A 23,252-nucleotide genomic window follows, 5' to 3' on the forward strand; every position below is an offset into this window, starting at 1 on the left:
CCAATTGTTTTATATGGCAGTGAAGTGTGGGGTCCTCCTATAAAATTTGATTTCTTAAATTGAGAAAAACATCTGATTGAAACTCTACATTTGGAATTCGGTAAAAGAATTATCAAAGTCAGAAAAATAAAATAAAATAAAGTATATTCAAAGTTCAGTAGTTGTTTCATGACTCCTGTATTATAATCTGTTTTATTTATTATTAGTTGTTATTATTATTTGATATATCTAGCCATGTGTTTAATATAATAGCCTATTGTCTATTTTTATTTAGTTTTATTATTATTATTATTATTATTTTCTCTACATAGGCTTTACGAAATGTTCACATGTACTAAATAATTTTCTATGTTGTTTTAATGATTTGGCAATACAAGAGAGAGAGAGAGAGAGAGAGAGAGAGAGAGAGAGAAAGAGAGAGAGAGAGAGAGAGAGAGCGCGTACGCGAGAGATAAGCCCATTTCTCGCGACAGTCGCGAGAGTTTTCCGGAAGACGGTTACCTATAAACCCGATCACGAAGTTTAGCTCTTTGGCTGTGCTCAACTGCTCAAAATGACACTGTTAAAGTGTCAGCATTGTATTGGAGAAGATAAAGCAGCAGAGGACACAGATCACGTGGAGGTTTGGTGTTATTTATGTTATACAGCAGCTGTTTTACCATTAAAGAGAAAAGCCTGAGTTTATGTGAGCTAGCTGGCTAACGTTAGCACAGCTGACTCGATTTATATATATTTACCTTTATCGTTAACACTACATTAACATTATATAGCTCTTTAGCCTATTAAAGTAGGGTTTTAATGAAAGAAAGTTTTGCTTACTATTATGAATCTTTATCATAGTTATAGAACAGTTATACCATTGTATAATAACCGTTGTCATTACCTTTTGGTAAAACCATGTGGCTCTTCAGTGCAATTGTTTTTTTTTTCTTCAGTGCAATTTTTATTTTTATTTTTTACAAACCGAAATATGTTATGAAAAATAAACGTCTAAAGGTCTAAAAACACACGAAGAACCAATCACCACTGCTGCCATAGTCGAAATGTGACGCATTTTATAATGCTATAAATCTTGCTGCCAAAACACAATAGTTAATAAAGCTAAAGTTACTATACCAAATACTTTTTTTCATGGAAATAATATTTTTTGGCATTGATTTCATTAAGTGATTGTAAGAGCATTTTCCATCAAATTATCATTAATGTGAAGAAAAAAAAAACCTCCATAAAACATACACATAATACATTGTAAAGTATATGTGATGGAAGTATTTGCTGTACTGCATATAAGTTATGCTGATTCAAACACAAATTCGTTGTACTGCAATATTTCTTCAAAAACATGTTATTATAGTAATGATAATCCAATTGGAATCTTCATTAAGAACAATAAAAATGACACACACACACACACACACACACACAAAACCCTTCAAAAGTAAATTACAGTTATTAAATCTTAGGCATTAAATGTGTTTAATTGGCATGAATATTTCACAATGCAATTACAATTGAAGGTGACAGAGCAATAGAATCTTGACCTGGACATGTTATTGTGAAATTAATTCAGTGTGTTTTATTACCTGAAACATTGTATTGCAGAAAATCTTGCCACCAGGGTACAGTCATCTGCTGTGTCGTCATGAACTGCTGGAAATGTCTGGGGATGTTGAAAACTTTCGAGCGTGTCTTAAATTGCAGCTGACTACAAAGGAGGAGGTCCAAAAGTGGCTGGAGGACTTCCAAAAGACCTCAGCTTTAACATGGAGGAAATCCAGGACATACCCTGATTCTGGACGCTACAACAAATACAGAGTAGGAACATCCTGTCTGTGTGTGACAGAGCTTTAAAGGCAACCTGATATCACAATTGAGTCTGTATACTTTCTTAAGATGTTCCTGTTCTTATTATGCAATTCATCAGAGTAATAACATTCTCTAAAATGATTAACGATGATGTAATAATGGTTACAGGATTAAAAGCAAAGAAGATTTGAAAAAACAAAACAAAAAAAACCCCACCTGATTCCATATTCTTTTTAAACATTAAACGTAAGGCCATTCTCTCAAAACTGCTTAAGTACTGTATTTTGTATTTACCAGGTGGATCTGAGATGCCAACACAAAACATACAGTTCATCATCCAAGACATCCAAAAATACCAACTGCCCTGCTACCATGTTTCTAATTCTCAAGAGACATATGCATGAAAGAAAGTCCAGGTGAGATAAAAATAAGACTAAGGTGATGCACTACAAAACCACAAAAATTTTAACACCCAAACATTTGGTCATTAGAAATTGAATTTTCAATAGGTCATACAATCTATTTTGAAACTCTGTGTTAAAACAAAATCCTATCTTATCTAATCTATCCTTCCACAGATCAGGAGACCCGCACATAGAAGAGGGCTATTTCCTTCATGTGAACTTGAGGAACGAACATAATCATAGACTGAACACTGCTGAGGTCATGAGGTGGAGAGATGTGTCTAATGACACCATTGAAAAGCTACATCAGCTCTACAGAACTGGTCACTCTCCTTCATCTGCACTCAAAAGCATTAAATACAACCTGCAGGAAGAGGAAGGTGATAACTACATTTACGCTATTGCAGATCGATCCATTTGCCCGGACCTTCAGTTCTGCTACAGGTCTGTCATTCAAGGGTGTTTGATAAACTATAGTAAAATCTATATTTAAAATGTGTTATGTAATGATAATGTAGTGAAGCTGTTTATGAGTCAGTAACAACAAAGAATTTTCATTATAAAAATATCTCTAGTTCAAAACAATATTTGCATTCATGTTTTTTTTTTATTTTTTTTTTTATCCTAAATATTGTGATGTTTCTATAAGATTTTAAAATTTGACAAACTTAACTAACAGATACTTATTGACCTTGACACAGTCATGACAGCCTACAGGTATCCTCCCTGTGATACAATTTCCCTTTTTAATGGCTTCGTTCATGTTGGTCACACCACACTGACCTGAATTTAGTGGACTAAAGTTTTCAATATATTACTTTTTCTTTGAAAATGTTTTTATAAAACTTTTTTTTAACACCACTTTGACATTTATGCCCCACAAATTGAAAACACGTTAATTGCAGAAGTGAATTAATTCTGTTTTATGTTAATATACATGTTGTTACTACTGAATACTGAGCCCTACTTTTTATTATATTTCACTACAGATTATACTACAAGCTTTATCAAAAGTCATATGCTGAACCTGCAGGTAAGATGATTCTGGCAAACCTGCAGTGTCTAGAAAACAGTTTTGAGCAGTGCAGCGGAGATAGTCAGTTTATTGTGGCCATGAAGTGGGTCACACAGGTGTAAGATGTTAGAGTGGACAGAAGAGTTTTTTAGATTAATCTGGCAGTTTTGATATGTGTTTGTGTGCGTAATATATATACAGTAGTCAATATTTGAAGTGAATCAAAACCTTTCATCAAAGTTATACATGAATTTTGATCAATATCCGTTCTTGTCTTAGGACAACTTTGAGGAACTTTTTTGATCCACTTCAAATGTTGACTACTGTATTTGATTAATATTCAAAATTATAAAACAAATAGTTGCAGTGCCAGATGCAAATCCATCTGTGCTAAAATACAGCACAGTCGCGGGGTTTTATTTAAAAGTGATAAATAGGAAATAAACAAAGACAGTACTGGATACAAGGAGGTAACGTTACAATCAAGCAACAAGGTATAAGGATATATTGTGAATATACTCTTGTGTTTGGTAACAAAAGCCTTTAGTAGTGACTGCATTCACAATATAGCATGGTAATTTATTACAATATGTGTATAAATAGGATGGATACTTTCATTTGAAAAGTGCTACAAATATATTCAACATTTAAGTCCTTTTAGTCAAATCAAATGATAATAAATTACATGCAATTGCAGAATATTTGTTAATAGCGTTGTTTAATCCCAGCATTTTTCTTGTGAAATATGGATGTCTATTCAGAGAAGGACATTTCAGAAGAGCTTTTTAAACCATTAGAAGTGGAACAGTCATGGGAGACGACAACAGTGACAGGTGACTATGTCCCTGTTGAAATTAAACAAGACTATATCATTAATAGTTGTCTACAAAGAGATATTATAGAAATGATTTAACAACATTTTGCCCTTTCTCTAAAACAGATGGACACACTACGTGCATTGAAGATGGGGTGTCTGTTACTACTCTACCAGTCATCACCACAGGTGAAGCAACTCATCTTTTGTCACGTTGTTTGACTCAGTTCACATGTTTAGATATGAAACAGGTCAGCAATGCAAAAATTCATGTGTCAATCTATCCATCATGTAATGCTAAATAACATAAATGTAATGTTTATGATCAGTACTTTTTCTCACCCGCCAATGGCAAGTGTAGCAAAAAGTTCATTTTTGTCAGGTTTTCTGGAAGAAAGGACCCAAGAGCAGACAGATGTATAGTCAACTTTACTGAGAAAGTTCAAACTAAAAAAAAAACAGTGAGCCTCCTTACTCTAGGCCAATTCTAAATACAGTGAGGAAAATAAGTATTTGAACACCCTGCTATTTTGCAAGTTCTCCCACTTGGAAATCATGGAGGGGTCTGAAATAGTCATCGTAGGTGCATGTCCACTGTGAGAGACATAATCTAAAAAAAAAAATCCAGAAATCACAATGTATGATTTTTTAACTATTTATTTGTATGATACAGCTGCAAATAAGTATTTGAACACCTGAGAAAATCAATGTTAATATTTGGTACAGTAGCCTTTGTTTGCAATTACAGAGGTCAAACGTTTCCTGTAGTTTTTCACCAGGTTTGCACACACTGCAGGAGGGATTTTGGCCCACTCCTCCACACAGATCTTCTCTAGATCAGTCAGGTTTCTGGGCTGTCGCTGAGAAACACGGAGTTTGAGCTCCCTCCAAAGATTCTCTATTGGGTTTAGGTCTGGAGACTGGCTAGGCCATGCCAGAACCTTGATATGCTTCTTACAGAGCCACTCCTTGGTTATCCTGGCTGTGTGCTTCGGGTCATTGTCATGTTGGAAGACCCAGCCTCGACCCATCTTCAATGCTCTAACTGAGGGAAGGAGGTTGTTCCCCAAAATCTCGCAATACATGGCCCCGGTCATCCTCTCTTTAATACAGTGCAGTCGCCCTGTCCCATGTGCAGAAAAACACCCCCAAAGCATGATGCTACCACCCCCATGCTTCACAGTAGGGATGGTGTTCTTGGGATGGTACTCATCATTCTTCTTCCTCCAAACACGTTTAGTGGAATTATGACCAAAAAGTTCTATTTTGGTCTCATCTGACCACATTACTTTCTCCCATGACTCCTCTGGATCATCCAAATGGTCATTGGCAAACTTAAGACGGACCTTGACATGTGCTGGTTTAAACAGGGGAACCTTCCGTACCATGCATGATTTCAAACCATGACGTCTTAGTGTATTACCAACAGTAACCTTGGAAACGGTGGTCCCAGCTCTTTTCAGGTCATTGACCAGCTCCTCCCGTGTAGTTCTGGGCTGATTTCTCACCTTTCTTAGGATCATTGAGACCCCACGAGGTGAGATCTTGCATGGAGCCCCAGTCCGAGGGAGATTGACAGTCATGTTTAGCTTCTTCCATTTTCTAATGATTGCTCCAACAGTGGACCTTTTTTCACTAAGCTGCTTGGCAATTTCCCTGTAGCCCTTTTCAGCCTTGTGGAGGTGTACAATTTTGTCTCTAGTGTCTTTGGACAGCTCTTTGGTCTTGGCCATGTTAGTAGTTGGATTCTTACTGATTGTATGGGGTGGACAGGTGTCTTTATGCAGCTAACGACCTCAAACAGGTGCATCTAATTTAGGATAATAAATGGAGTGGAGGTGGACATTTTAAAGGCAGACTAACAGATCTTAGAGGGTCAGAATTCTAGCTGATAGACAGGTGTTCAAATACTTATTTGCAGCTGTATCATACAAATAAATACTGGATTTTTTTTTTTAGATTATGTCTCTCACAGTGGACATGCACCTACGATGGCAATTTCAGACCCCTCCATGATTTCCAAGTGGGAGAACTTGCAAAATAGCAGGGTGTTCAAATACTTATTTTCCTCACTGTAGCCAGACAAAGACTGGTCAGCCAAGCGAGAGTCCAACCAGCAGTCCGATCAGTTATCAAATCCAAATTGTAAGCAAGAGGGGAAGTCAGACCGGTGACCAGGGCAGAAATGGAGATTAAACGGGAATAACGGGGACAAACCTAAAACAGAGTCAAGGGCAAGCACAGGTCAGACACAGGCCAGAAGGGTGAGCTGAACCAATCTAATCTCCAGAGCCAGGGATGTAATGCTCAGCATCAGGATGGGCAGTCCGAGACCGCTGTGCTCTGGAGACAGGCAACCACAGATCTAACTGAGCAGAGGACAATTTCGTGAGCAAGACAGAAAAAAATGGACTAATAGACTAGATCGACTGACAAGACTAACAGGCAAGTGTGATACACTGGCAAAGAAACACAGAAATTATGAATTAGAAATGTGGATATGGATGCGAATGAGAATGTGGAGGTCAAAATTTACTTATTTGTTTCGACTCTTTATGTGAGCTGTGTCTCGATGTTTTCTGAGATTAAGATTTAATATGGAAGCAGATGTTTTGTTTATTTGTATGTCTTCTATTTAGAAGGAGAAGATTTTACAGAAGACAATGAGCCAGGCCCAAGTACGTATTTTTTTTCTTAAAGCATTTTACATTAAAGGGATAGTTCACCCAAAAAGTCTGTCATCATTTACTCACCCTCAGGTTGTTCCAAGCCAGTATGAGTTTCTTTTTTTCTGTTGAACACAAAAGACGATATTTTGAACTTGAAGAATGTTAGTAACCAGACAGTTGATGGTTACGGCAGCCATTGACTTCCATAGTAGGAAAAAAATACTATGTAAGTTAATGGTTACTGACAACTGTCTGGTTACTAACATTCTTCAAAATATTTTCTTTTCTGTTCAACAGAAGAACGAAACTCATACAGGTTTGGGATGACATAAGATAAAAAAAAATTTGGGGGAGTGAACTTAGCCTGGGTTTCCTCATGCTGCCTTGCGCGCAGTGCGATTTTATTCACGCTGCTAGTGAAAGTGAAAGTGAAAGTGACGGCCAAGCATAGTAAACCATACTTGGAATTTGACCTCTGCATTTAACCCATCCAAGTTAATGCACACACATTAGGAGCAGAGTAGTGAGTAGTTAACACACACACACTGCAAACGTGGATACACACCCAGAGCAGCGGGCAGCCTTTGTGTGGCGCCCGGGGAGCGATTAGGGGTTAGGTGCCTTGCTCAAGGGCACCTCAGTCATTTCCCACCAGTTCTGGAATCGAACCAGCAACCTTTGGGTTACCAGTCCAACTCCCTAACCACTAGGCCATGACTGCCCCTAGGCAGCCTGGACACCATGGACCAGATTTTCCCCTCAAAAAGGGAACCAATCACAGAACGGGGAGGGAGCAGCAAGACGATGACGACGTCTATGCGACACACCGGAGCAGTTTGTTTATATCTATGGATCCAACATGGCATCAGACACGAAGTTACCTTTCGATGCAGCCTTAGATAGTGTTCTAAGTAGTTTAGAACGCAAGTTTATTTTGTCTTCTTCCTCGTTGAATTTCTGTCGCTCTACATACGTCATCTGGTATAATTGAAACGATTGGCTATGAGCTACGTGCAGGCGCATTTGATAGACATTCGTAGCGCCCAATAAACGGCTCTGGGCATTCGTAAACCACGCCTCAAATACGAGAAAATGAACATGTGGTTCCCAGACCACATCTCAATGAGAAAGAGGTCTGACGTTAGTCAGGCTAGGGTGAACTATCTCTTTAATAAGACTAATCCTGTTAACAGACAACACAGTCATTATCATTGTATCTATTAAGGCGGAGCTGAAGAGGTCGTTGGGTCTTTGGATGGACAGCTCGAGGAGATTTTTGGGATGCTAAAAAAGAAGCTAAACGAGGATGCAAGTTTTACACCACCTATAAGAGCGTTTGTGTCCAATTTCTTTCAAATAAAGACTGACAGTGCTCTGCAGTCATCACTTTTTTGTTTTGGTAAGGCCACTCAGACAATCAATCAGATCAGTGTACAACCAGCTGCAGGTCCACGGAGGAAAGGGGCTCTGGCTGGACGTAGAGCTGTTGGCAGACCCCGAAAGAGCTCAAGAAGAGAGCACCCATACTGCAACAGCAAATCCAACAACACTCCCCAAACTCTCACATTCTGTTTGCAGGAAAATAACAACCTTGAGAAGACAGTCCCCAACACACCACCACCAGCTTTTGGTGTGTGTGTAGATCCAACTACTGTCTAGAGTATATTACATTAATAAGCCTTAAGAAGCTGGGCTTTACAGTGAACATCATGAAATCATCTACTTTATATTCCTGGTCTTCTTGTGCACAATTCAACAGTGCATGTTCTAGAAGAGGAAATGTTTGTTTTTGTATATTTAATTACAATGTAACAACTTACTTTGTTCTGATGTGTGGATATGAAACACTTTTCACCATGCAGGTAATTCACTATGGATAAAATCAAGTTCCACCCTACTTTTTTTTTTTCTCATTGAATGTTTAACTCTGCTGTGTCACATTATGGAAGTAAATTGGGCTGCTAAAGCCGTTTCATGTTCACTTATAATGACTGCCATATTTTTAATCCAGAAACCTAATGTTACGATTACCTTTTAGGTTAACAACCTTATATGAAGAGAAAATTTGTTCCTTATACCTTCATTTTCCAGACCAATGCAACTTCTTGATTTCTTTTTTTTTGCAATGATCTTTACTGTTGTGTATACACCACCTAAGTTTTATTCAGATCCAGTACCGCAACAAGCTGTCTGTGGTGGCCATCTTAATGTGGTTTCATTATTTACAAAACATGACAAATGGTCAAATCTTACTCTTTATGCACATGGACAAAAAAATATTATGCATCGTTTTGCCATTTCTAAATGATTTTTTTTTTTTTGGACAAAATATACCTTGTCAATTATTTGTAAATTCATGGCTTTTCAGTCCCATGAATGGTATGGTATATTAGCATAGTTGTGCTTTATAGACAATGTTATTTTCCCTGGAAGGCACTACAAATACTTGCCTTTGTAAAGTACTCAATAATAAACCTGTAAGATCACGATTAATACCAATATATCTGTGATTAAAATATTTTATATTGCATTGCTGCCATAAATGTCATCACAACAAAGGAATATTATGAAAATTCACTTAAGGTAGGATACCATCTTGGGAACCTTTAACATTTTATGAATTAGAAATGCACCAACCCTAATCTGTTATTGTGTCTAAGGATATTGTTACAATTCACCCATGCAAAATTAAATGGATTTGTTGGTTGTCCACTGGAAAGCTTGATTTTCCAAGAAAGGTTATTTCAAATGGAAATGCATTTACCATTAGAAACTATCCCAAAAAGTCATTTTTCTATTAATTGACAACTACGGGGTTTATGGGATTTGTGCGATTAATCCCATTTGCATTTGCATCAAACACATTTACATGTATTCACGAGTCAAAATCTTTCATGAATTTGTTTAATTCATAGATGACAAACCACAGCAGAATGAATAGGTTGTACAAAATATCTTGGCACCTGAGAGTAAAAAACCCTTTTCATAGTATGGATAGAATATTAGGATACACTGAATTCCCCAGATTATTTGAATTGGTTTTATATTGAAAACTGCTTTGTGATGCATGGTTGATGTCAAAGAACAACTTCTTTCTTGTAGCCCAATCATATCTTCCCTGGGTCCTCCTTGAGTGTAACGGTTCTGTTGAACACCAGCTGGGGAGGAAGAGGTGACAGATGAGACAAGTGTTTTCCTCTACTGTATGTTAATCTTTTTGACAATTTAATGTTTCTGGAAATACCTTTTCAGATGTGCTATCAGGGTCCACAGAAAAATAACCCACTCTTTCAAACTGAAATTTATCAAACACTTTGGCCTTGCCCACGGAACGATCCACTAAGGCACTTTCAATCACTGTTAAGGAATTCTAGGAATGACCAAAACATTTTTTATTAATATTTTAAAAATGAGAAATGTCAGTAACACTTTAGCATCCTTGTTACATTACATGTACTTACTATTGTAATAACTGTAAATTATGCATAATTATAAGCAACCAATTCTTTTCCAAAAAGTTACTTAATAATTGTAACCAAAATGTCTATATTATTGCATATTGCACAAAATCATTAGTGGTGGTTAGGTAATCATTTAGGGGCGGTTTCCTGGACAGAGATTAAGCCTAGTCCTGGACTAAAGTAACCTTTTAAACCAGATCGACAGAAACTTACTTTCTCTGTCATTGTTTTAAATATTCCTAGACTTGGTCAAGTCTGGAGTTTAATGCACTGATTTCACCATGTCCCTTAGGGGCTTAGTAGATTCCACAGCTGATGTGTGCAGGTTTTCTTTGCTGTTTGCTTCAAAAGAGATCTCTTGTTCAGTAAAGTTTGTTTGATTGCATTATTTTTCTGATGCCATTGTTTTCCTTGGATTAGCTTTTCTTGGTTAATTCGATGTTTTATAGGCAACCTCTGTCATGCTAATTCAGATCACAGTTGGTTTTAAATTAATCTTGTTTATTTTAGTTCATACTCTACAGTCCTGGGGTCTCATTTATAAAACTGTGCGTAGGAACCTTACTAAAAGTGTACGTGCGCCCGAAAGCCAAAAGTGGCGTACGCAAAATAATATTCGGATTTATAAAACCGTTCGTACGCCAGAACCTGCGCAGAATTCACTTTATAAATCCCAGTCAGCGGAAGATTGTGTGCACATGCGTCTCCTCCCCGAAATAACCATATATGGAGCTTACAACGCCTAGTTTTACTATGCAGATCCTCATCTGCATATCATTTGCATATGATTATTCATCCACATGATAACGTTTAACGGTACAAGACACATTACATTAATAAAAATCAAGTAGTTGCCTATCCTTGCCTTGTTTTTGAATACATAAATCAAATAGTGTAAAATACATTTCAGAGAAAGTTTTTCTCAATCTTTTCCACTGGCCGAATTGTATTTTTAATTGATACTTTTAATGGAAACAGATAGGCCTTGGGCATTATTTGCACGAAACTATTTTCTCAGACAATCTGGTATTATCATGATAAGCAGTTATCTCTGTGGTTAAAACATTAAAACACAGCATGCCAGAGGAAAAGTGTTCAAAAACACCGCATCCACAACAAATATTTCTATTGACTGAATTTGAATATAAAAATGTTGTAACTTCTCAGTAATGATTTCATGTTTAAGTGCTTAACTCCATTAATTTGAATGGCATATTTAATCTAAATGTTTATATCAGAAGTAAAACATGGTTTAAATCATTATTTTATTTATTTAAACTGTTATTTGCGTCAGTTTCACTAAACGGCCCAACGCGCTCGCTGGCGCGGACATTTAAGAAGGGATGGATATTTGCTTCAAGTGACAGGCTTGGTGAGTGAAATTATATTTGTATTATCTTTCTGTATATGTAAAATTTTCTTTAGATTTTCTGTCTAAAAGTGAGCAAAAAGACACTTAACTCCAGCTCACCATCGGTGTCGCCAATTCCCTTTGTCTCCAGACTGTGCGTACGCACGGCTCAAAGTTTGCTTAAAGGTATGCACATTCTCCCGTCAAGTTTGTTTTTTATAGATCACAACCTTTGCGTGGGAACTGGCGTACGTACGTTTCCATCCCCGTTTTGTGCGTACGCACGCTTTATAAATGAGACCCCAGGTGTTAGTAATCTGTACTTAATCTGTTTCAGAAAGCCATTTTTTAAGACACGATTGACTTTTCTAGATTAAGGCCTACTCCTGGTTTAATTTTAACTCTGTCCGGGAATCCGCTCCTTAGAGTTTGCACATTGGTGCATAGCTCATTTTAGTTTGTTGTAAACAAACTTCATTTAAAAATTCTAGTTTATCATATATAATGTATTGCCTTACAGGGTTAATGTCACTCAGGAATCCAGCAGGAACTTCAGCTGGGTCCTCTGGGTGTTTATGGAGAAAACTACAGACAAAAACATGAGTGAGGGTAAAACATACACTTATCAAAGTCTTGTCAAATAGATGCGAGACATAAAATATTAAAATGAAATAAAAACCTCTGGTTTGACAGCACATAAGGAAACTTACAGGCTTTCATACAGGCGCACTTCACACTGCAGTGGCTCGCTCACCCAATGAATGAATGCTTTGGGTTTCTCCACAGAGTCTGAGCTGACACACGTCACCTCTAACTCACACAGTTCACCACAGTTATCCTGACAAGAGAAAAGACATTTAACTCTACAAAGCCTACTGTATTATATTTGATATGCAAATTTCTAAGGCCTCTAAATTATCAACATGATCAAAACTTTGCTGAGAAGCCTGTTGTACACAAACTTCTACATGCCTTTTGGTCAATCAGCTTATAATTTTTTTTTAGCAACTAAAAGATTGCAAAAACATGCAAACTTTAAAAAAAAATGTTATGCAAACTAAGTAGATCATGTGAGCTAAGTGAGTGGTTTCTCACCTTGATGACGCTCTGTACAGAGATGACGTATCCTGCATGTCTCAAGCCTACTGGCTGATCTGGAGTCAGACGCTTATAGCCCTTCTCCATTACCTACAGCAAACACACAAAACAGCAAAAATTGTCACCTCTGCTTATATGAGATGCTGGTCCAATTCAAAACAGATCCTCATATGAAATAATCTTAAAACCACCTCTCTAAAGTCACTCTGCTCAATAAAGATGGTCTTTGAGAAGGAAACCACATGGCTGCCCCTGGCTTCATTGGCTGGGAAGTCTGGGACTCGAAGCTCCTTCTGAATAGGGGAAAAAACAGAGGTAGATAGATATTTTCTATCTATCTATCTATCTATCTATCTATCTATCTATCTATCTATCTATCTATCTATCTATCTATCTATCTATCTATCTATCTATCTATCTATCTATCTATCTATCTATCTATCTATCTATCTGTGTGTGTGTGTGTGTGTGTGTGTGTATGTACAGTATGTGTGTATGTACAGTATGTATGTATGTACAGTATGTACAGTATGTATGTATGTATGTATGTATGTATGTATGTATGTATGTATGTATATATATATATATATATATATATATATATATATATATATATATATATATATATATATATATATATGTATAACCTTGATGTTTCTCATATCATTTTAAGTCTTTGCATCTGAAGACAACAAGCAACTATAGTAAAAATGACCTTAGAGGACTTCAGTAGTATTTTTTAGTAGAGAGCATAAAACTGAGAAGAAAAAAGAGAAACAGAGCTGGATGACAGAAAAAAGGACACATTGATGCTAAATATGTGAGCTAATTAGTTCATAACTTGATAAGTGATTTTGATTTTTTTACATAAATGAATACTGTAACATTGCAGTGTTTTTGTTTTGTTTTTGGAAAGAGATATTTTGTTTTTTGCAAGAGATATTTTCTATTTTGTAATGGACTGTTTTGTTATGCAAGCTTTTAGCTAAACTAGAGAGTTCAACAAATTATTTAATTTCCATCTGTTATTTATTATTTGGTTTATTTGGCAAGTAGCCACATAATAATCATGATAATGTACCATTTGATGTACCATCTGTGACGGAGACTCAGATGAACTTGTGTTGAGATCCATGTGCAGTTTATTATATAACTGGAGTGTCAACAAACAAACAGGCATGGGTCGAAGCACCAGGATTAACGCCAACGTAGATAAAGCAGCAAAAGTCATAACAGGCATGTAGTCAGGGCTGGCAGCGAACAATCACAGAGTAATCCAAAACAAGGCAGAGTCAAAAGGCAGGCAGCAAGGGTCGTAACAATTCCAAAAACAGCAAGGGTCAAAACGAGACAAGATAAAGTACAAGGGAAAAACGCTCAGAAATGTCAACCGTGGCAAAAAAAGACTTCGCACTGAGCTTGGCGTGCTCAGGGCTTCAATAGTCTGCAAAATGGAGTTCAGGTACGTGTTTAATCAGTCCAGGTATGTGGGTTGCTTGGAAATGTGAAAAAACATCCCTTTGAGACAAGTCATTTCACTTGCCGGCCATCTTTGAAATGCCTCTCGGCCGTGCAAGTACAGCTCCTATCTCTTTCAAAGGGTAAACATCTAATTCTCCAAACTTGAAATCACCAATAAAATCTGACAACAACTGTCTCAAATTTTGTTTCTAAACGCTCAAATCATGACAGAAAACGAAAATTTTCAGGCTGGATCAAGCAAATGCGCATGCGCAGTGGAAGCGTGCGTCTGACTGTTTCTATAGGAAACAGAGCTTCTAATGGCAGCTGCAGTGACTGCAAAAAAATAAAATAAAAAATCAGCCCTGGCATTTTGGCTTAGACTGGCCCACTATGATCATAAACACCACCCATCTTTGCACACCCTTGAATACGTATACCAACTCCTATTCCTTAAAACCACTAATGCCATGTAAAGAGTGAGTAGGAATGAGTGAGAGTTAACAGATGAAATAACTCCAAAATTAAATTTATTAATACAATTGAACTACACCTCCACAGTGATGAATCCTAAAACAAGCTATAAGCTGCATTGGCATAGCAATACCAGTGTTTACCAGGGCACTGAAGCTCATGGGCCCCCCTACCCTACCTGACCACCACACCCTCCAAAGGAACACACGCACGCACGCACACAATACTAAGGCCCACCAAGTGTGGAATTTGACATGCCAATCACTATTGGTCAAAAGCTGAATGATTAGTTCACAAGACAATGATACAATTTTTTTTTTTTTGAAAAGTAGGGCTGCACGATTTGGGGAAAATGTCATATTGCGATTATTGAGGTCAATATTGTGATTGTGATATAGTAAACTAGGGCTGGTCCGAATACCATTTTTTGAGCTTCGAAGCTTCAGTAGTAATGAACATCGAATATTCGAAGCTTCGGAGAGAGGGGGCTGAACATATTCTCCTCTCTAATAAAGGCAGGAATCTGTGTCTGTCTGTCCGTTTGCATTTTGATTATTTCGAGAACCGTTCATCCAATCGACTTCACAAGGGAGTGCAGTGTCGCATTTGGTGCAATATAGATCGAGACGCGAGACATTCAAAATTAATAAACTTTTAGTAAACTACAGAACAGCGCGAGTGGGAAGCGGCACACCTCACGCGGGCAGGGCTTACATGCTCCGAGAACAGACACTGCATTAGTGATATAAAACGCACACACACAGGTGTGTTAACTTAAGCAATACTTTTAAGGTAGTCTAATATTTTTCTGACTAACAAATTACTGACACAGTAAAGGGTAGATTTAAATAAAGAAAAACGAAATTTAAATAAAGAAAAACGAAATTTAAATAAAGAAAAACGAAATTTAAATAAAGAAAAAACGAAATTTAAATAAAAGAAAAACGAAATTTAAATAAAGAAAAACGAAATTAAGTTATATTAAAAACGAGATTAATTTAGATTGATAATAATGGGTAAAAGGCTAATACATTTTGTTTCTATTATTCTATTTTCCACAATGTCAAAGCAATGCAGCTTAACCCAAAACACAAGCTCAGACATGCACTTCGGTCCATACAAACTCTGCTGTTCTGCGCTCTAGCCAGAGAACACTCCCGTTGCTGGAACACTTAGGCGTCGGTTCTATTTCTAGCATGCACACGTTTTCCGCGTGGCTCGAGCCGCGCCTGAGACGTGTGTCTCACACAGGCAGTTTGCAAACTCCAACCTGTTAACATGGGAGCCGAAATAAAAACGGACACGCCACGCAGCCAGTGTGTCGCCGGCCTTATTCAAGCGCAAATGAGAACCGTTTCGCGGGGGATCCCAGGTGTGCAAAAAAAACACAAAAAAAAAACGAATATTCGAATGTCACATTTTCAAATCGAATACCAACCCACCGAACGAATATTCGGGTCCAGCCCTATAGTAAATGAATGGTTTCATGAGTCCAACTTGCTTGGTTCTCAAGTAATATTTTATGTAGCGCACAAAAAAAACCTCAGATCACGGAGGGCTCCTCTCTGCGCAAGGGCCCCTGGGCACATGCCCAGATTGCCCGTATGGTAGATCCGGCCCTGCGCTTAACTGATTTTGTTTGTTTTGCTGTATATTATGCCTTATGTAACAAACATTAATGCACTTATGCAATTTTGTACCTGTGCATTGGTTGGTAGGTTAGTGATGGTGACTTTCAGGGGCTCGAGTATGGCCATGGCACGAGGGGCGATGTCATTAAGGATCTCCCTTACACACGACTCCAACAGGTGTGGCTCCATGGTGGTCTGGGCAACAGTCACACCCACCTAAAAAAAAACAAAAACAGATGTCAACAGCAGGGTACAGTTTTTGGTGGTTAACCAATATATCAGCAATGGATAAAAGGGCAAACATCTGGATTTCTTTTTTTAACGATCAGAATCGGCCAATTAGTTTTCCTGTTTGACAGTTTGGTGTTAGATGCAAGACTTATTTGGAATTCCACAATGAAGCACACAACATCTATAACATTCTATAATAACACTATTTGTATTTCTCCAAAACGCTTGTTCTTTATTTGCATTTGATGTTTTGTATTGATTATCTTTGAACTGATTATGTAACTAGCATTGATACATTTACCTGACATAATAAATTGTAAATATTTGATTTTATTCTAATCGACTCTGACATTATTTTCAGTAAAGAGTTAAAAAGAAGAGTCAAACATTAGCTCACATTTAATGATGCACAGATCATTAAAAGCTTTTCATTTATGGAGTCAGATAAAATAATGAGAAAATACATATGAATCAAATTCCTTTGCCACGTGGAAGGACAGTAATGCGCAAAGACCTTCACCCGCCGATCGGATGCCTCCTTTGGGCCAATTGAACGGGGGTTTATTACTGTGAAGCTGCTTTGATACAATCTGTATTGTAAAAAGCACTATATAAATAAAGGTGACTTGACTTGACTATAACAATTGTCATATTCCATCAATATTTGGCAAAATTTGAATACCCAATAAAGATTTAATTCCATGGACCTTGTAACCTTTGGTAAATTCAGCTATTAGATCAGTGGTTCTCAACCTTTTTAACTCTAAGGTTCCCCACAGTCTAAGACAATATTCAAAGGTCTTCCATATTTCTGATATTTCTGCTGTAATGATTAAAGTTTGAAAAAAAAAAAAGCTTTTTTCCCAGATATTTTTTTATGTGTGGCAATACACTAATCAGCTACACCATTAAAACCACTGATACGTGAAGTGAATATTTAACATTGATTATATAATTACAATGGCACCAAGGGGTGGAATATATATTAGGCAGCAAGTGAACAGTCTGTTCTTATATGTCATGTGTTAGATGCAAAAATATGCAAGCGAAAATATCTGAATTAGGGCTGCATGATTAATCACAATTTCCATGAAATCGCACTTAAAACGATTTGGCTTATCGCGATTATTTTTTATGCGCAGCTTGTCATTGATGTACAGCTCTGTAAACGCTACTCCATCTGAGAGCCCTGTGAGTTTGAGTCACTTATAACGTGCATTTGAAAAAGCAACACGCGTCAAACATTTCCAAACATGAGAAGCATTTATGAACCTATTGTCCAACAAAAGACAACATTTAATTACATGCTTTTACTCCAAACTCACTTCATAACGACAGTTGAGCATCCTTCTGTGAGATGATGTGGCTTCTTACATAGAATAAGGTAGTCATGTACATAGTCATGTTTAATCAAAGCGTTTCAATCTTCTGTTTATTCAGCTACAGTAATAGTATGATGCCTGATAGGGATTATCTGAAATTATGTGTCTTATCTACTTCTGCGGCAGGGCATAGTTGGCGTGTCTGCGTGAGACACCCTCCGGCGTTCAGATGGAGCAGCATTTACTTCCGATCAGCCGTGCTGCACTGACAAGCTGCGCATAAAATAATCAGTCTTTGCCAAATCGCGTGTGGTTTCATTGTGATTAATTGTGCAGGCCTAATCTGAATCACTTTGACAAGGACCAAATAGTGGTGGCTAGATGACTGGATCAGAGCATCTCCAAAACAGCATGTCTTGTGGAGTGTTGTTTTATTTACCATGTGAATGTGTTGTTTACTATCATTAAATTTTGTGATGTGATATACAGTATATCAGCAATACTCTAAGATATCAAGTTTCTAACAAACCTATCCTTATCTTAAAGCTCAATTAAACCTTTATTTGAAAATAACTTAAATTTCAATCTGTTCCTCAAACAAAGCTATGTGACTTCAGAATGTAACGGAAAATAAGTAAACTACCTTTATAATACTTTTAAGGTGCTTTTGTATCCAGACACAAAGCTTGAAAACTTAAACATCCATTTATTTTAATTGCATTAAAAAGATAATTGAAAATAGTATTCTAATTTTCTCTTTTTGTGCATTATGGAAAAAATAAAAAGTAATTTAAATGTATGAGAAAATGACAATTTACTCTTAAAAATGTCCATTTAAATTTTTTGATGAACTATTCCTGTAAATGTCTTGCAAATAGCATTAAATGTTGTGTTTTGAATTTGTGGTGATTGAGGTTGACAGACGAACATAATTTGCAGAGTAATCGGCACTGATAGTTGCTTTGTGATATTATCCGTTATCAGTAAAAATCAATGTTAATATTTTACAGACGTTTTTAATTAATCTGTGATCCTCTGCTCCTCCTTAAAAGCCCAAACTTAATGTGAAAATCAGTAAAATCATGTAACGTGACTTTCGTAAAATGCAGTGTACTGTGGGACGTGCTTAATATTGAAGTTATTAAAAGTGCGAAAGAGATCTCACACTGTTTCCCAAAACTGGGAAACAGTGTGAGATCTCTTTCGCACGTCCCACATTAGACTGCATTTTACAAAAGTCACGTTACATGATTTTACTGATTTTCACATTAAGTTTTGGATTTTAAGGAGGAGCAAAAGCACACCACTTTCATGAAAAGAAACAGAATGAAACAATATACACAAACACATGACACATGCATAGGTAGGGATGGTTATCGTTAAGGTTTTAATGAGCTCTCTTACCAATACTGCTTATTGATCTGGTACTTTGTTCTTATCGGTTCTTTTTATTATATATTTGTTTAAATTTAAAAAAAAAAATAAAGAATTAACAGTGCTTTATATTCTGAAATGTAAAATAAATATCTATACCAAAATAAAAAGCAATGTTTAAGCAAAAACATTATATAAAACATCGATTTTTAGTGTTTTATATGCATAAGATAACATACAATAGAATAAAGAACAAAGAACAAGAACAAAGAAACAAGTTAATTTTTTTCAGGAAGGTCTATTAACATTACTGTTCAGGTAAGTAGATATAGCCTACAAAAGAAATCTAAGAAATCCACTTAAGACATAAACAGCCGTTTAAGTGAATACTCCCCAAGCTGGCCATTTTGACATATTTTTGTGTGTATCTGATCGAAGCCCAAAGTATAATTTGCTTGTCAAAGTTGCGGTTGGGAAAGAGTCTCTTGCACGGATTATTGTGCTTTTAATAACTTTTTATTATCAAACACATCCCGCAATTTGGCAACATTAGACTGCATTTTACAAAAATCCCCTATTTTGCTGATTCTGACATTAAGTTTGAACTTTTAGGGAGGAACGAATGCACACCGCTGTGAAGGAAATAAAAGGAATGCAGCTAGTTTTAAATAGTTTTACTTCAACTATCTTCCCTTCACAATCCTTGGAAGCCAAAATCTAAATAAAATTACATTAAAGTGCCTCTATTTTGATTTTTCAAATACTACCTTTCATGCAGTGTGTAGTATCGCTGCCTGTGAGTGTGAACGTAAACAGACTGTAAAGTTGTAAAGTTGAAAGTGCATGATAAATAAAGTTATTGTCTCCCAATAAAAAAGAATCGACTCTGAACAGACTAAACGAGTCATCAGGAATTCCAGTCTCACTTCCGTGGCCTGAATACGTATAACATCTCTAGTAGTGATCATTAGCTCCTGCTACCATTCAATCTTTCAAGTATCTTGCTTTGAACTACTTATGATTAGGGCTGCACGATATGAGGAAAAGCTGCGATGTGCGATAACATTGTTTAATATTGCGATGACGATATGACTTGCGATAAATATTCAAATGTGAATGTTAGCTATAGCTAACAACAATTCCTGATTTTTTTTTTTTTTTAAATAGACATTGTAAAATAGAATATACTGTTCCCATGTCTTAGTGCTTTAATAGGTTATTTGCGTGATAGGGCAAACGTTTATTACCTGCCTGGATTACTATTTAGCGCGAGTGAGTGAGCGAGGGACAGTGTGTGTGTGTGTGTGTGTGTGCGTGTGCGCGCGCGCGCGCGAGAGTGAGTGAGCGAGCGAGGGACAGTGTGTGTGTGTGTGTGTGTGTGTGCGTGCGAGCGAGCGAGCGAGCGAGGGACAGTGTGTGTGTGTGTATGTGTGCGAGTGAATGTTTGCGAGTGAATGTGTGCGTGTGACGGCACGCGATGACTGGTCGGAAAGCAACGTGTAGTCTGACATGTTTCTTGTCCATGACACGACAAGATTTTAGGAGTCAAAATCGAGTAATCTGACACCGTGACTATCGTAACAGACACAAAAATTTTGTAATCTGAACCAGGTGTTATTCATCGTGTCAGGCTGTCTGTTGCGATGTGTTCATCGCGCGAGTTCATATCGCGATGACGATGAAAATTCGATGTATCGTTCAGCCCTACTTATGATATCATACAATGTTGCTCCATTTTTCTCTCACCCGGGCACAGAAATTGTTGATAGCTAGTGGAGGGAACCCACGTCTCCTGAGAGCTGTGAGGGTGAAGAGTCGTGGATCATCCCAATCTCTGAAACATACAACACAGGACACAAACATAATCCAAAAATTCACAAATAAATGACAAAAAAAATTTGATGTGCGTTGTTACCTAACAACTCCTGTTTCCACCAGTTTGATGATCTTTCTCTTGGAAACAACAGTATAAGTAAGGTTGAGTCTGCCATATTCCCACTGCACCGGGCAGTACACATCCAAAGCATTACACAACCAGTAATATGATGATCGTCTGAAAGAGAGAAAAACCATCATGTAATACATACATACTGTAGCCTAAGATCTATGCACACAAAGAAAGAACTGTGTTATTATTCTGAGCTTGATTTCAACTTCTTAAAAAAAAAGTTTCTAAGGATAGTTGGAGCCATGAATGTGGATTGGTTAATACAGTATTCCAGTTGTACTAAACTACACAATATGGTAACAGTCGTAATGTGAAAGCTATTAACTAGCTACTCTGTACAGTGGAGAAAATAATTATTTGATCCCCTGATGATTTTGTAAGTTTGCTCACTTACAAAGAAATGAAGGGTCTATCATTTTGATGGTAGGTTTATTTTAACAGATAGAGACAGAATATCAACCAAAAATCTAGAAAAAACACATTATATAAAGGTTATAAATTGATTAAAGGGGTGGTAAAATGCCCTTTTCACAAGATGTAAAATATATCTCTGATGTCCCCAGAGTGTGTATGTGAAGTTTTAGCACAAAATACCCCACAGATATTTTTATATAGCATGTTAAAGTTGTCACTTTTTGAGGGTTTGCAAAAACGCACCGTTTTGTGCCTGGCCCTTTAAATGCAAATGAGCTGCTGCAGAGGGCGGGGTTTCTAGAGCTCATGTGTTAGCAGCTGCGATTACCTCACGCAGACACACTAAAATGACTGTTCTGTTCTGCCTTTAATGTTAAAACGGAGTCAGACAAAGATGGAGAGACTCAAGAAGAAGTGACAACGTAGAATGCAACAGGACGTCTCTGAATGGTTAGTTGATGAATTTACGTTGCTGATGTGGAGTTAACTATCTTCAATTAGCATATTCTGTCATGTTAATCTATAAATCGCTCGTATAGGAACTGTTGTGAGATGCAGATGTTGTTTATGCTCAAACAGCAACATTACCCACTAACTAAAGTTAGAAAAGTGAAATCATACTCAACCACCCCTTTAACATTTGATCGAGTGAAATAAGTATTTGATCCCCTACCAACAAGCAGGAATTCTGCCTCCCACAGATTGGTTATGTGCCCATGTGAAACACAGATTAGTCCAGTCACTTTAAGAAAGTACTCGTAATGTCAGCTCATTATGTGTATAAAAGACACCTGTCCACAGAATCTGTATCTTCCATTCCATCGTCTACACCACCATGGGCAAGACCAAAGAGCTGTCAAAGGACATCAGGGACAAGATTGGAGACCTGCACAAGGCTGGAATTGGCTACAAGACCATCAGCAAGAAGCTTGGTGAGAAGGAGACTTTTGTTGGTGTGATCAATCTCCCTCAGTTTGGAGATCCATGCAAGATCTCACCTCATGGGGTAAGGATGATCATGAGAAAAGTAAGGGGTCAGCCAAGATCTACACGGGAGGAGCTTGTCAATGATCTCAAGGCAGTTGGGACCATAGTCACCAAGCAAACCATTGGTAACACACTACGCCGCAATGGATTGAAATCCTGCAGCACCCGTGAGGTCCCCCTGCTCAAGAAGGCACATGTAGAAGCCCGTCTGAGGTTTGCCAATGAACATCTAATGATTCAGAGAAGACCTGGGAGAAAGTGCTGTGGTCAGATGAGACCAAAATTGAGCTCTTTGGCATTAACTCAACTCCCCGTGTTTGGAGGATAGAAATGCTGACTATGACCCCAAGAATACCATCCCTACAGTCAAGCACGGAGGTGTAAACATTATGCTCTGGGGCTATAGATGCGTTCGACTCGTGCGCACAATCTAGTGGACTTTGTTTTCAAGCACTCAAGTCACACAGACAGTGTTGCGCGGACACTCCTGATGACAAAATTATGTTACGTGAACCTGATTGAACATGATTGAAACGTCGGATGGCTGAAGTATACTTCGGGCTTTACGCCTCAACCGCTAGAGCAGAGTTGACCAATCCTGCTCCTGGAGGACCACTTGATAGTTTTCCAGTCCATGTCACCAACCAATCTATGTCCTCAGGAAAACTAGGAACTTCCAGGCAGGTGTGTTGGATAAAGCATAAGTATTAAAGTGTAAGTTCACCCCAAAATTTAAAAATTCAGTAAGACGGCAGCACGGTCCAGGCGTGAACCAATCTCATCTTTTTACTA

General features: G+C 37.5%; 2 protein-coding genes across 2 annotated transcripts in view; one reads left to right on the forward strand and one right to left on the reverse strand.

The window, feature by feature from the left end:
• Positions 1-468: 468 nt before the first annotated feature.
• On the forward strand, positions 469-10,386 carry LOC307174049 (uncharacterized protein). The gene is made up of 9 exons (XM_079897705.1): positions 469-622; positions 1,603-1,815; positions 2,104-2,222; positions 2,385-2,654; positions 3,200-3,243; positions 3,987-4,058; positions 4,166-4,228; positions 6,679-6,717; positions 7,934-10,386. Exons 1-9 carry the CDS (start codon positions 554-556, stop codon positions 8,365-8,367), a joined length of 1,323 nt encoding a protein of 440 aa, XP_079753831.1. The 5' UTR covers positions 469-553; the 3' UTR covers positions 8,368-10,386.
• qars1 (glutaminyl-tRNA synthetase 1) overlaps positions 9,602-23,252 on the reverse strand; it is a 41,604-nt gene continuing 27,953 nt past the window's right edge. Inside the window, exons 15-23 of the mRNA XM_079897704.1 lie at positions 21,027-21,164; positions 20,858-20,945; positions 16,254-16,400; positions 12,810-12,911; positions 12,616-12,708; positions 12,231-12,358; positions 12,039-12,105; positions 9,953-10,078; positions 9,602-9,866 (exon numbers count right to left, since the gene is read on the reverse strand). Coding sequence (XP_079753830.1) covers positions 9,816-9,866; positions 9,953-10,078; positions 12,039-12,105; positions 12,231-12,358; positions 12,616-12,708; positions 12,810-12,911; positions 16,254-16,400; positions 20,858-20,945; positions 21,027-21,164 — 940 coding nt within the window. The 3' untranslated portion in view covers positions 9,602-9,815. The remainder of the gene's footprint in view (positions 9,867-9,952; positions 10,079-12,038; positions 12,106-12,230; positions 12,359-12,615; positions 12,709-12,809; positions 12,912-16,253; positions 16,401-20,857; positions 20,946-21,026; positions 21,165-23,252) is intronic.

This window comes from Squalius cephalus (assembly GCF_949319135.1).
Source record: "Squalius cephalus genome assembly, chromosome: 16".
NCBI lineage: Eukaryota > Metazoa > Chordata > Actinopteri > Cypriniformes > Leuciscidae > Squalius > Squalius cephalus.

Coding starts and splice junctions, on each gene's coding strand:
- LOC307174049 (XM_079897705.1), top strand. CDS start 554: ATGACACTGTTAAAGTGTCAGCATTGTATTGGAGAAGATAAAGCAGCA. Junction 623..1,602: donor AGGACACAGATCACGTGGAG/GTTTGGTGTTAT, acceptor ATTGTATTGCAG/AAAATCTTGCCACCAGGGTA. Junction 2,223..2,384: donor ATGCATGAAAGAAAGTCCAG/GTGAGATAAAAA, acceptor ATCCTTCCACAG/ATCAGGAGACCCGCACATAG.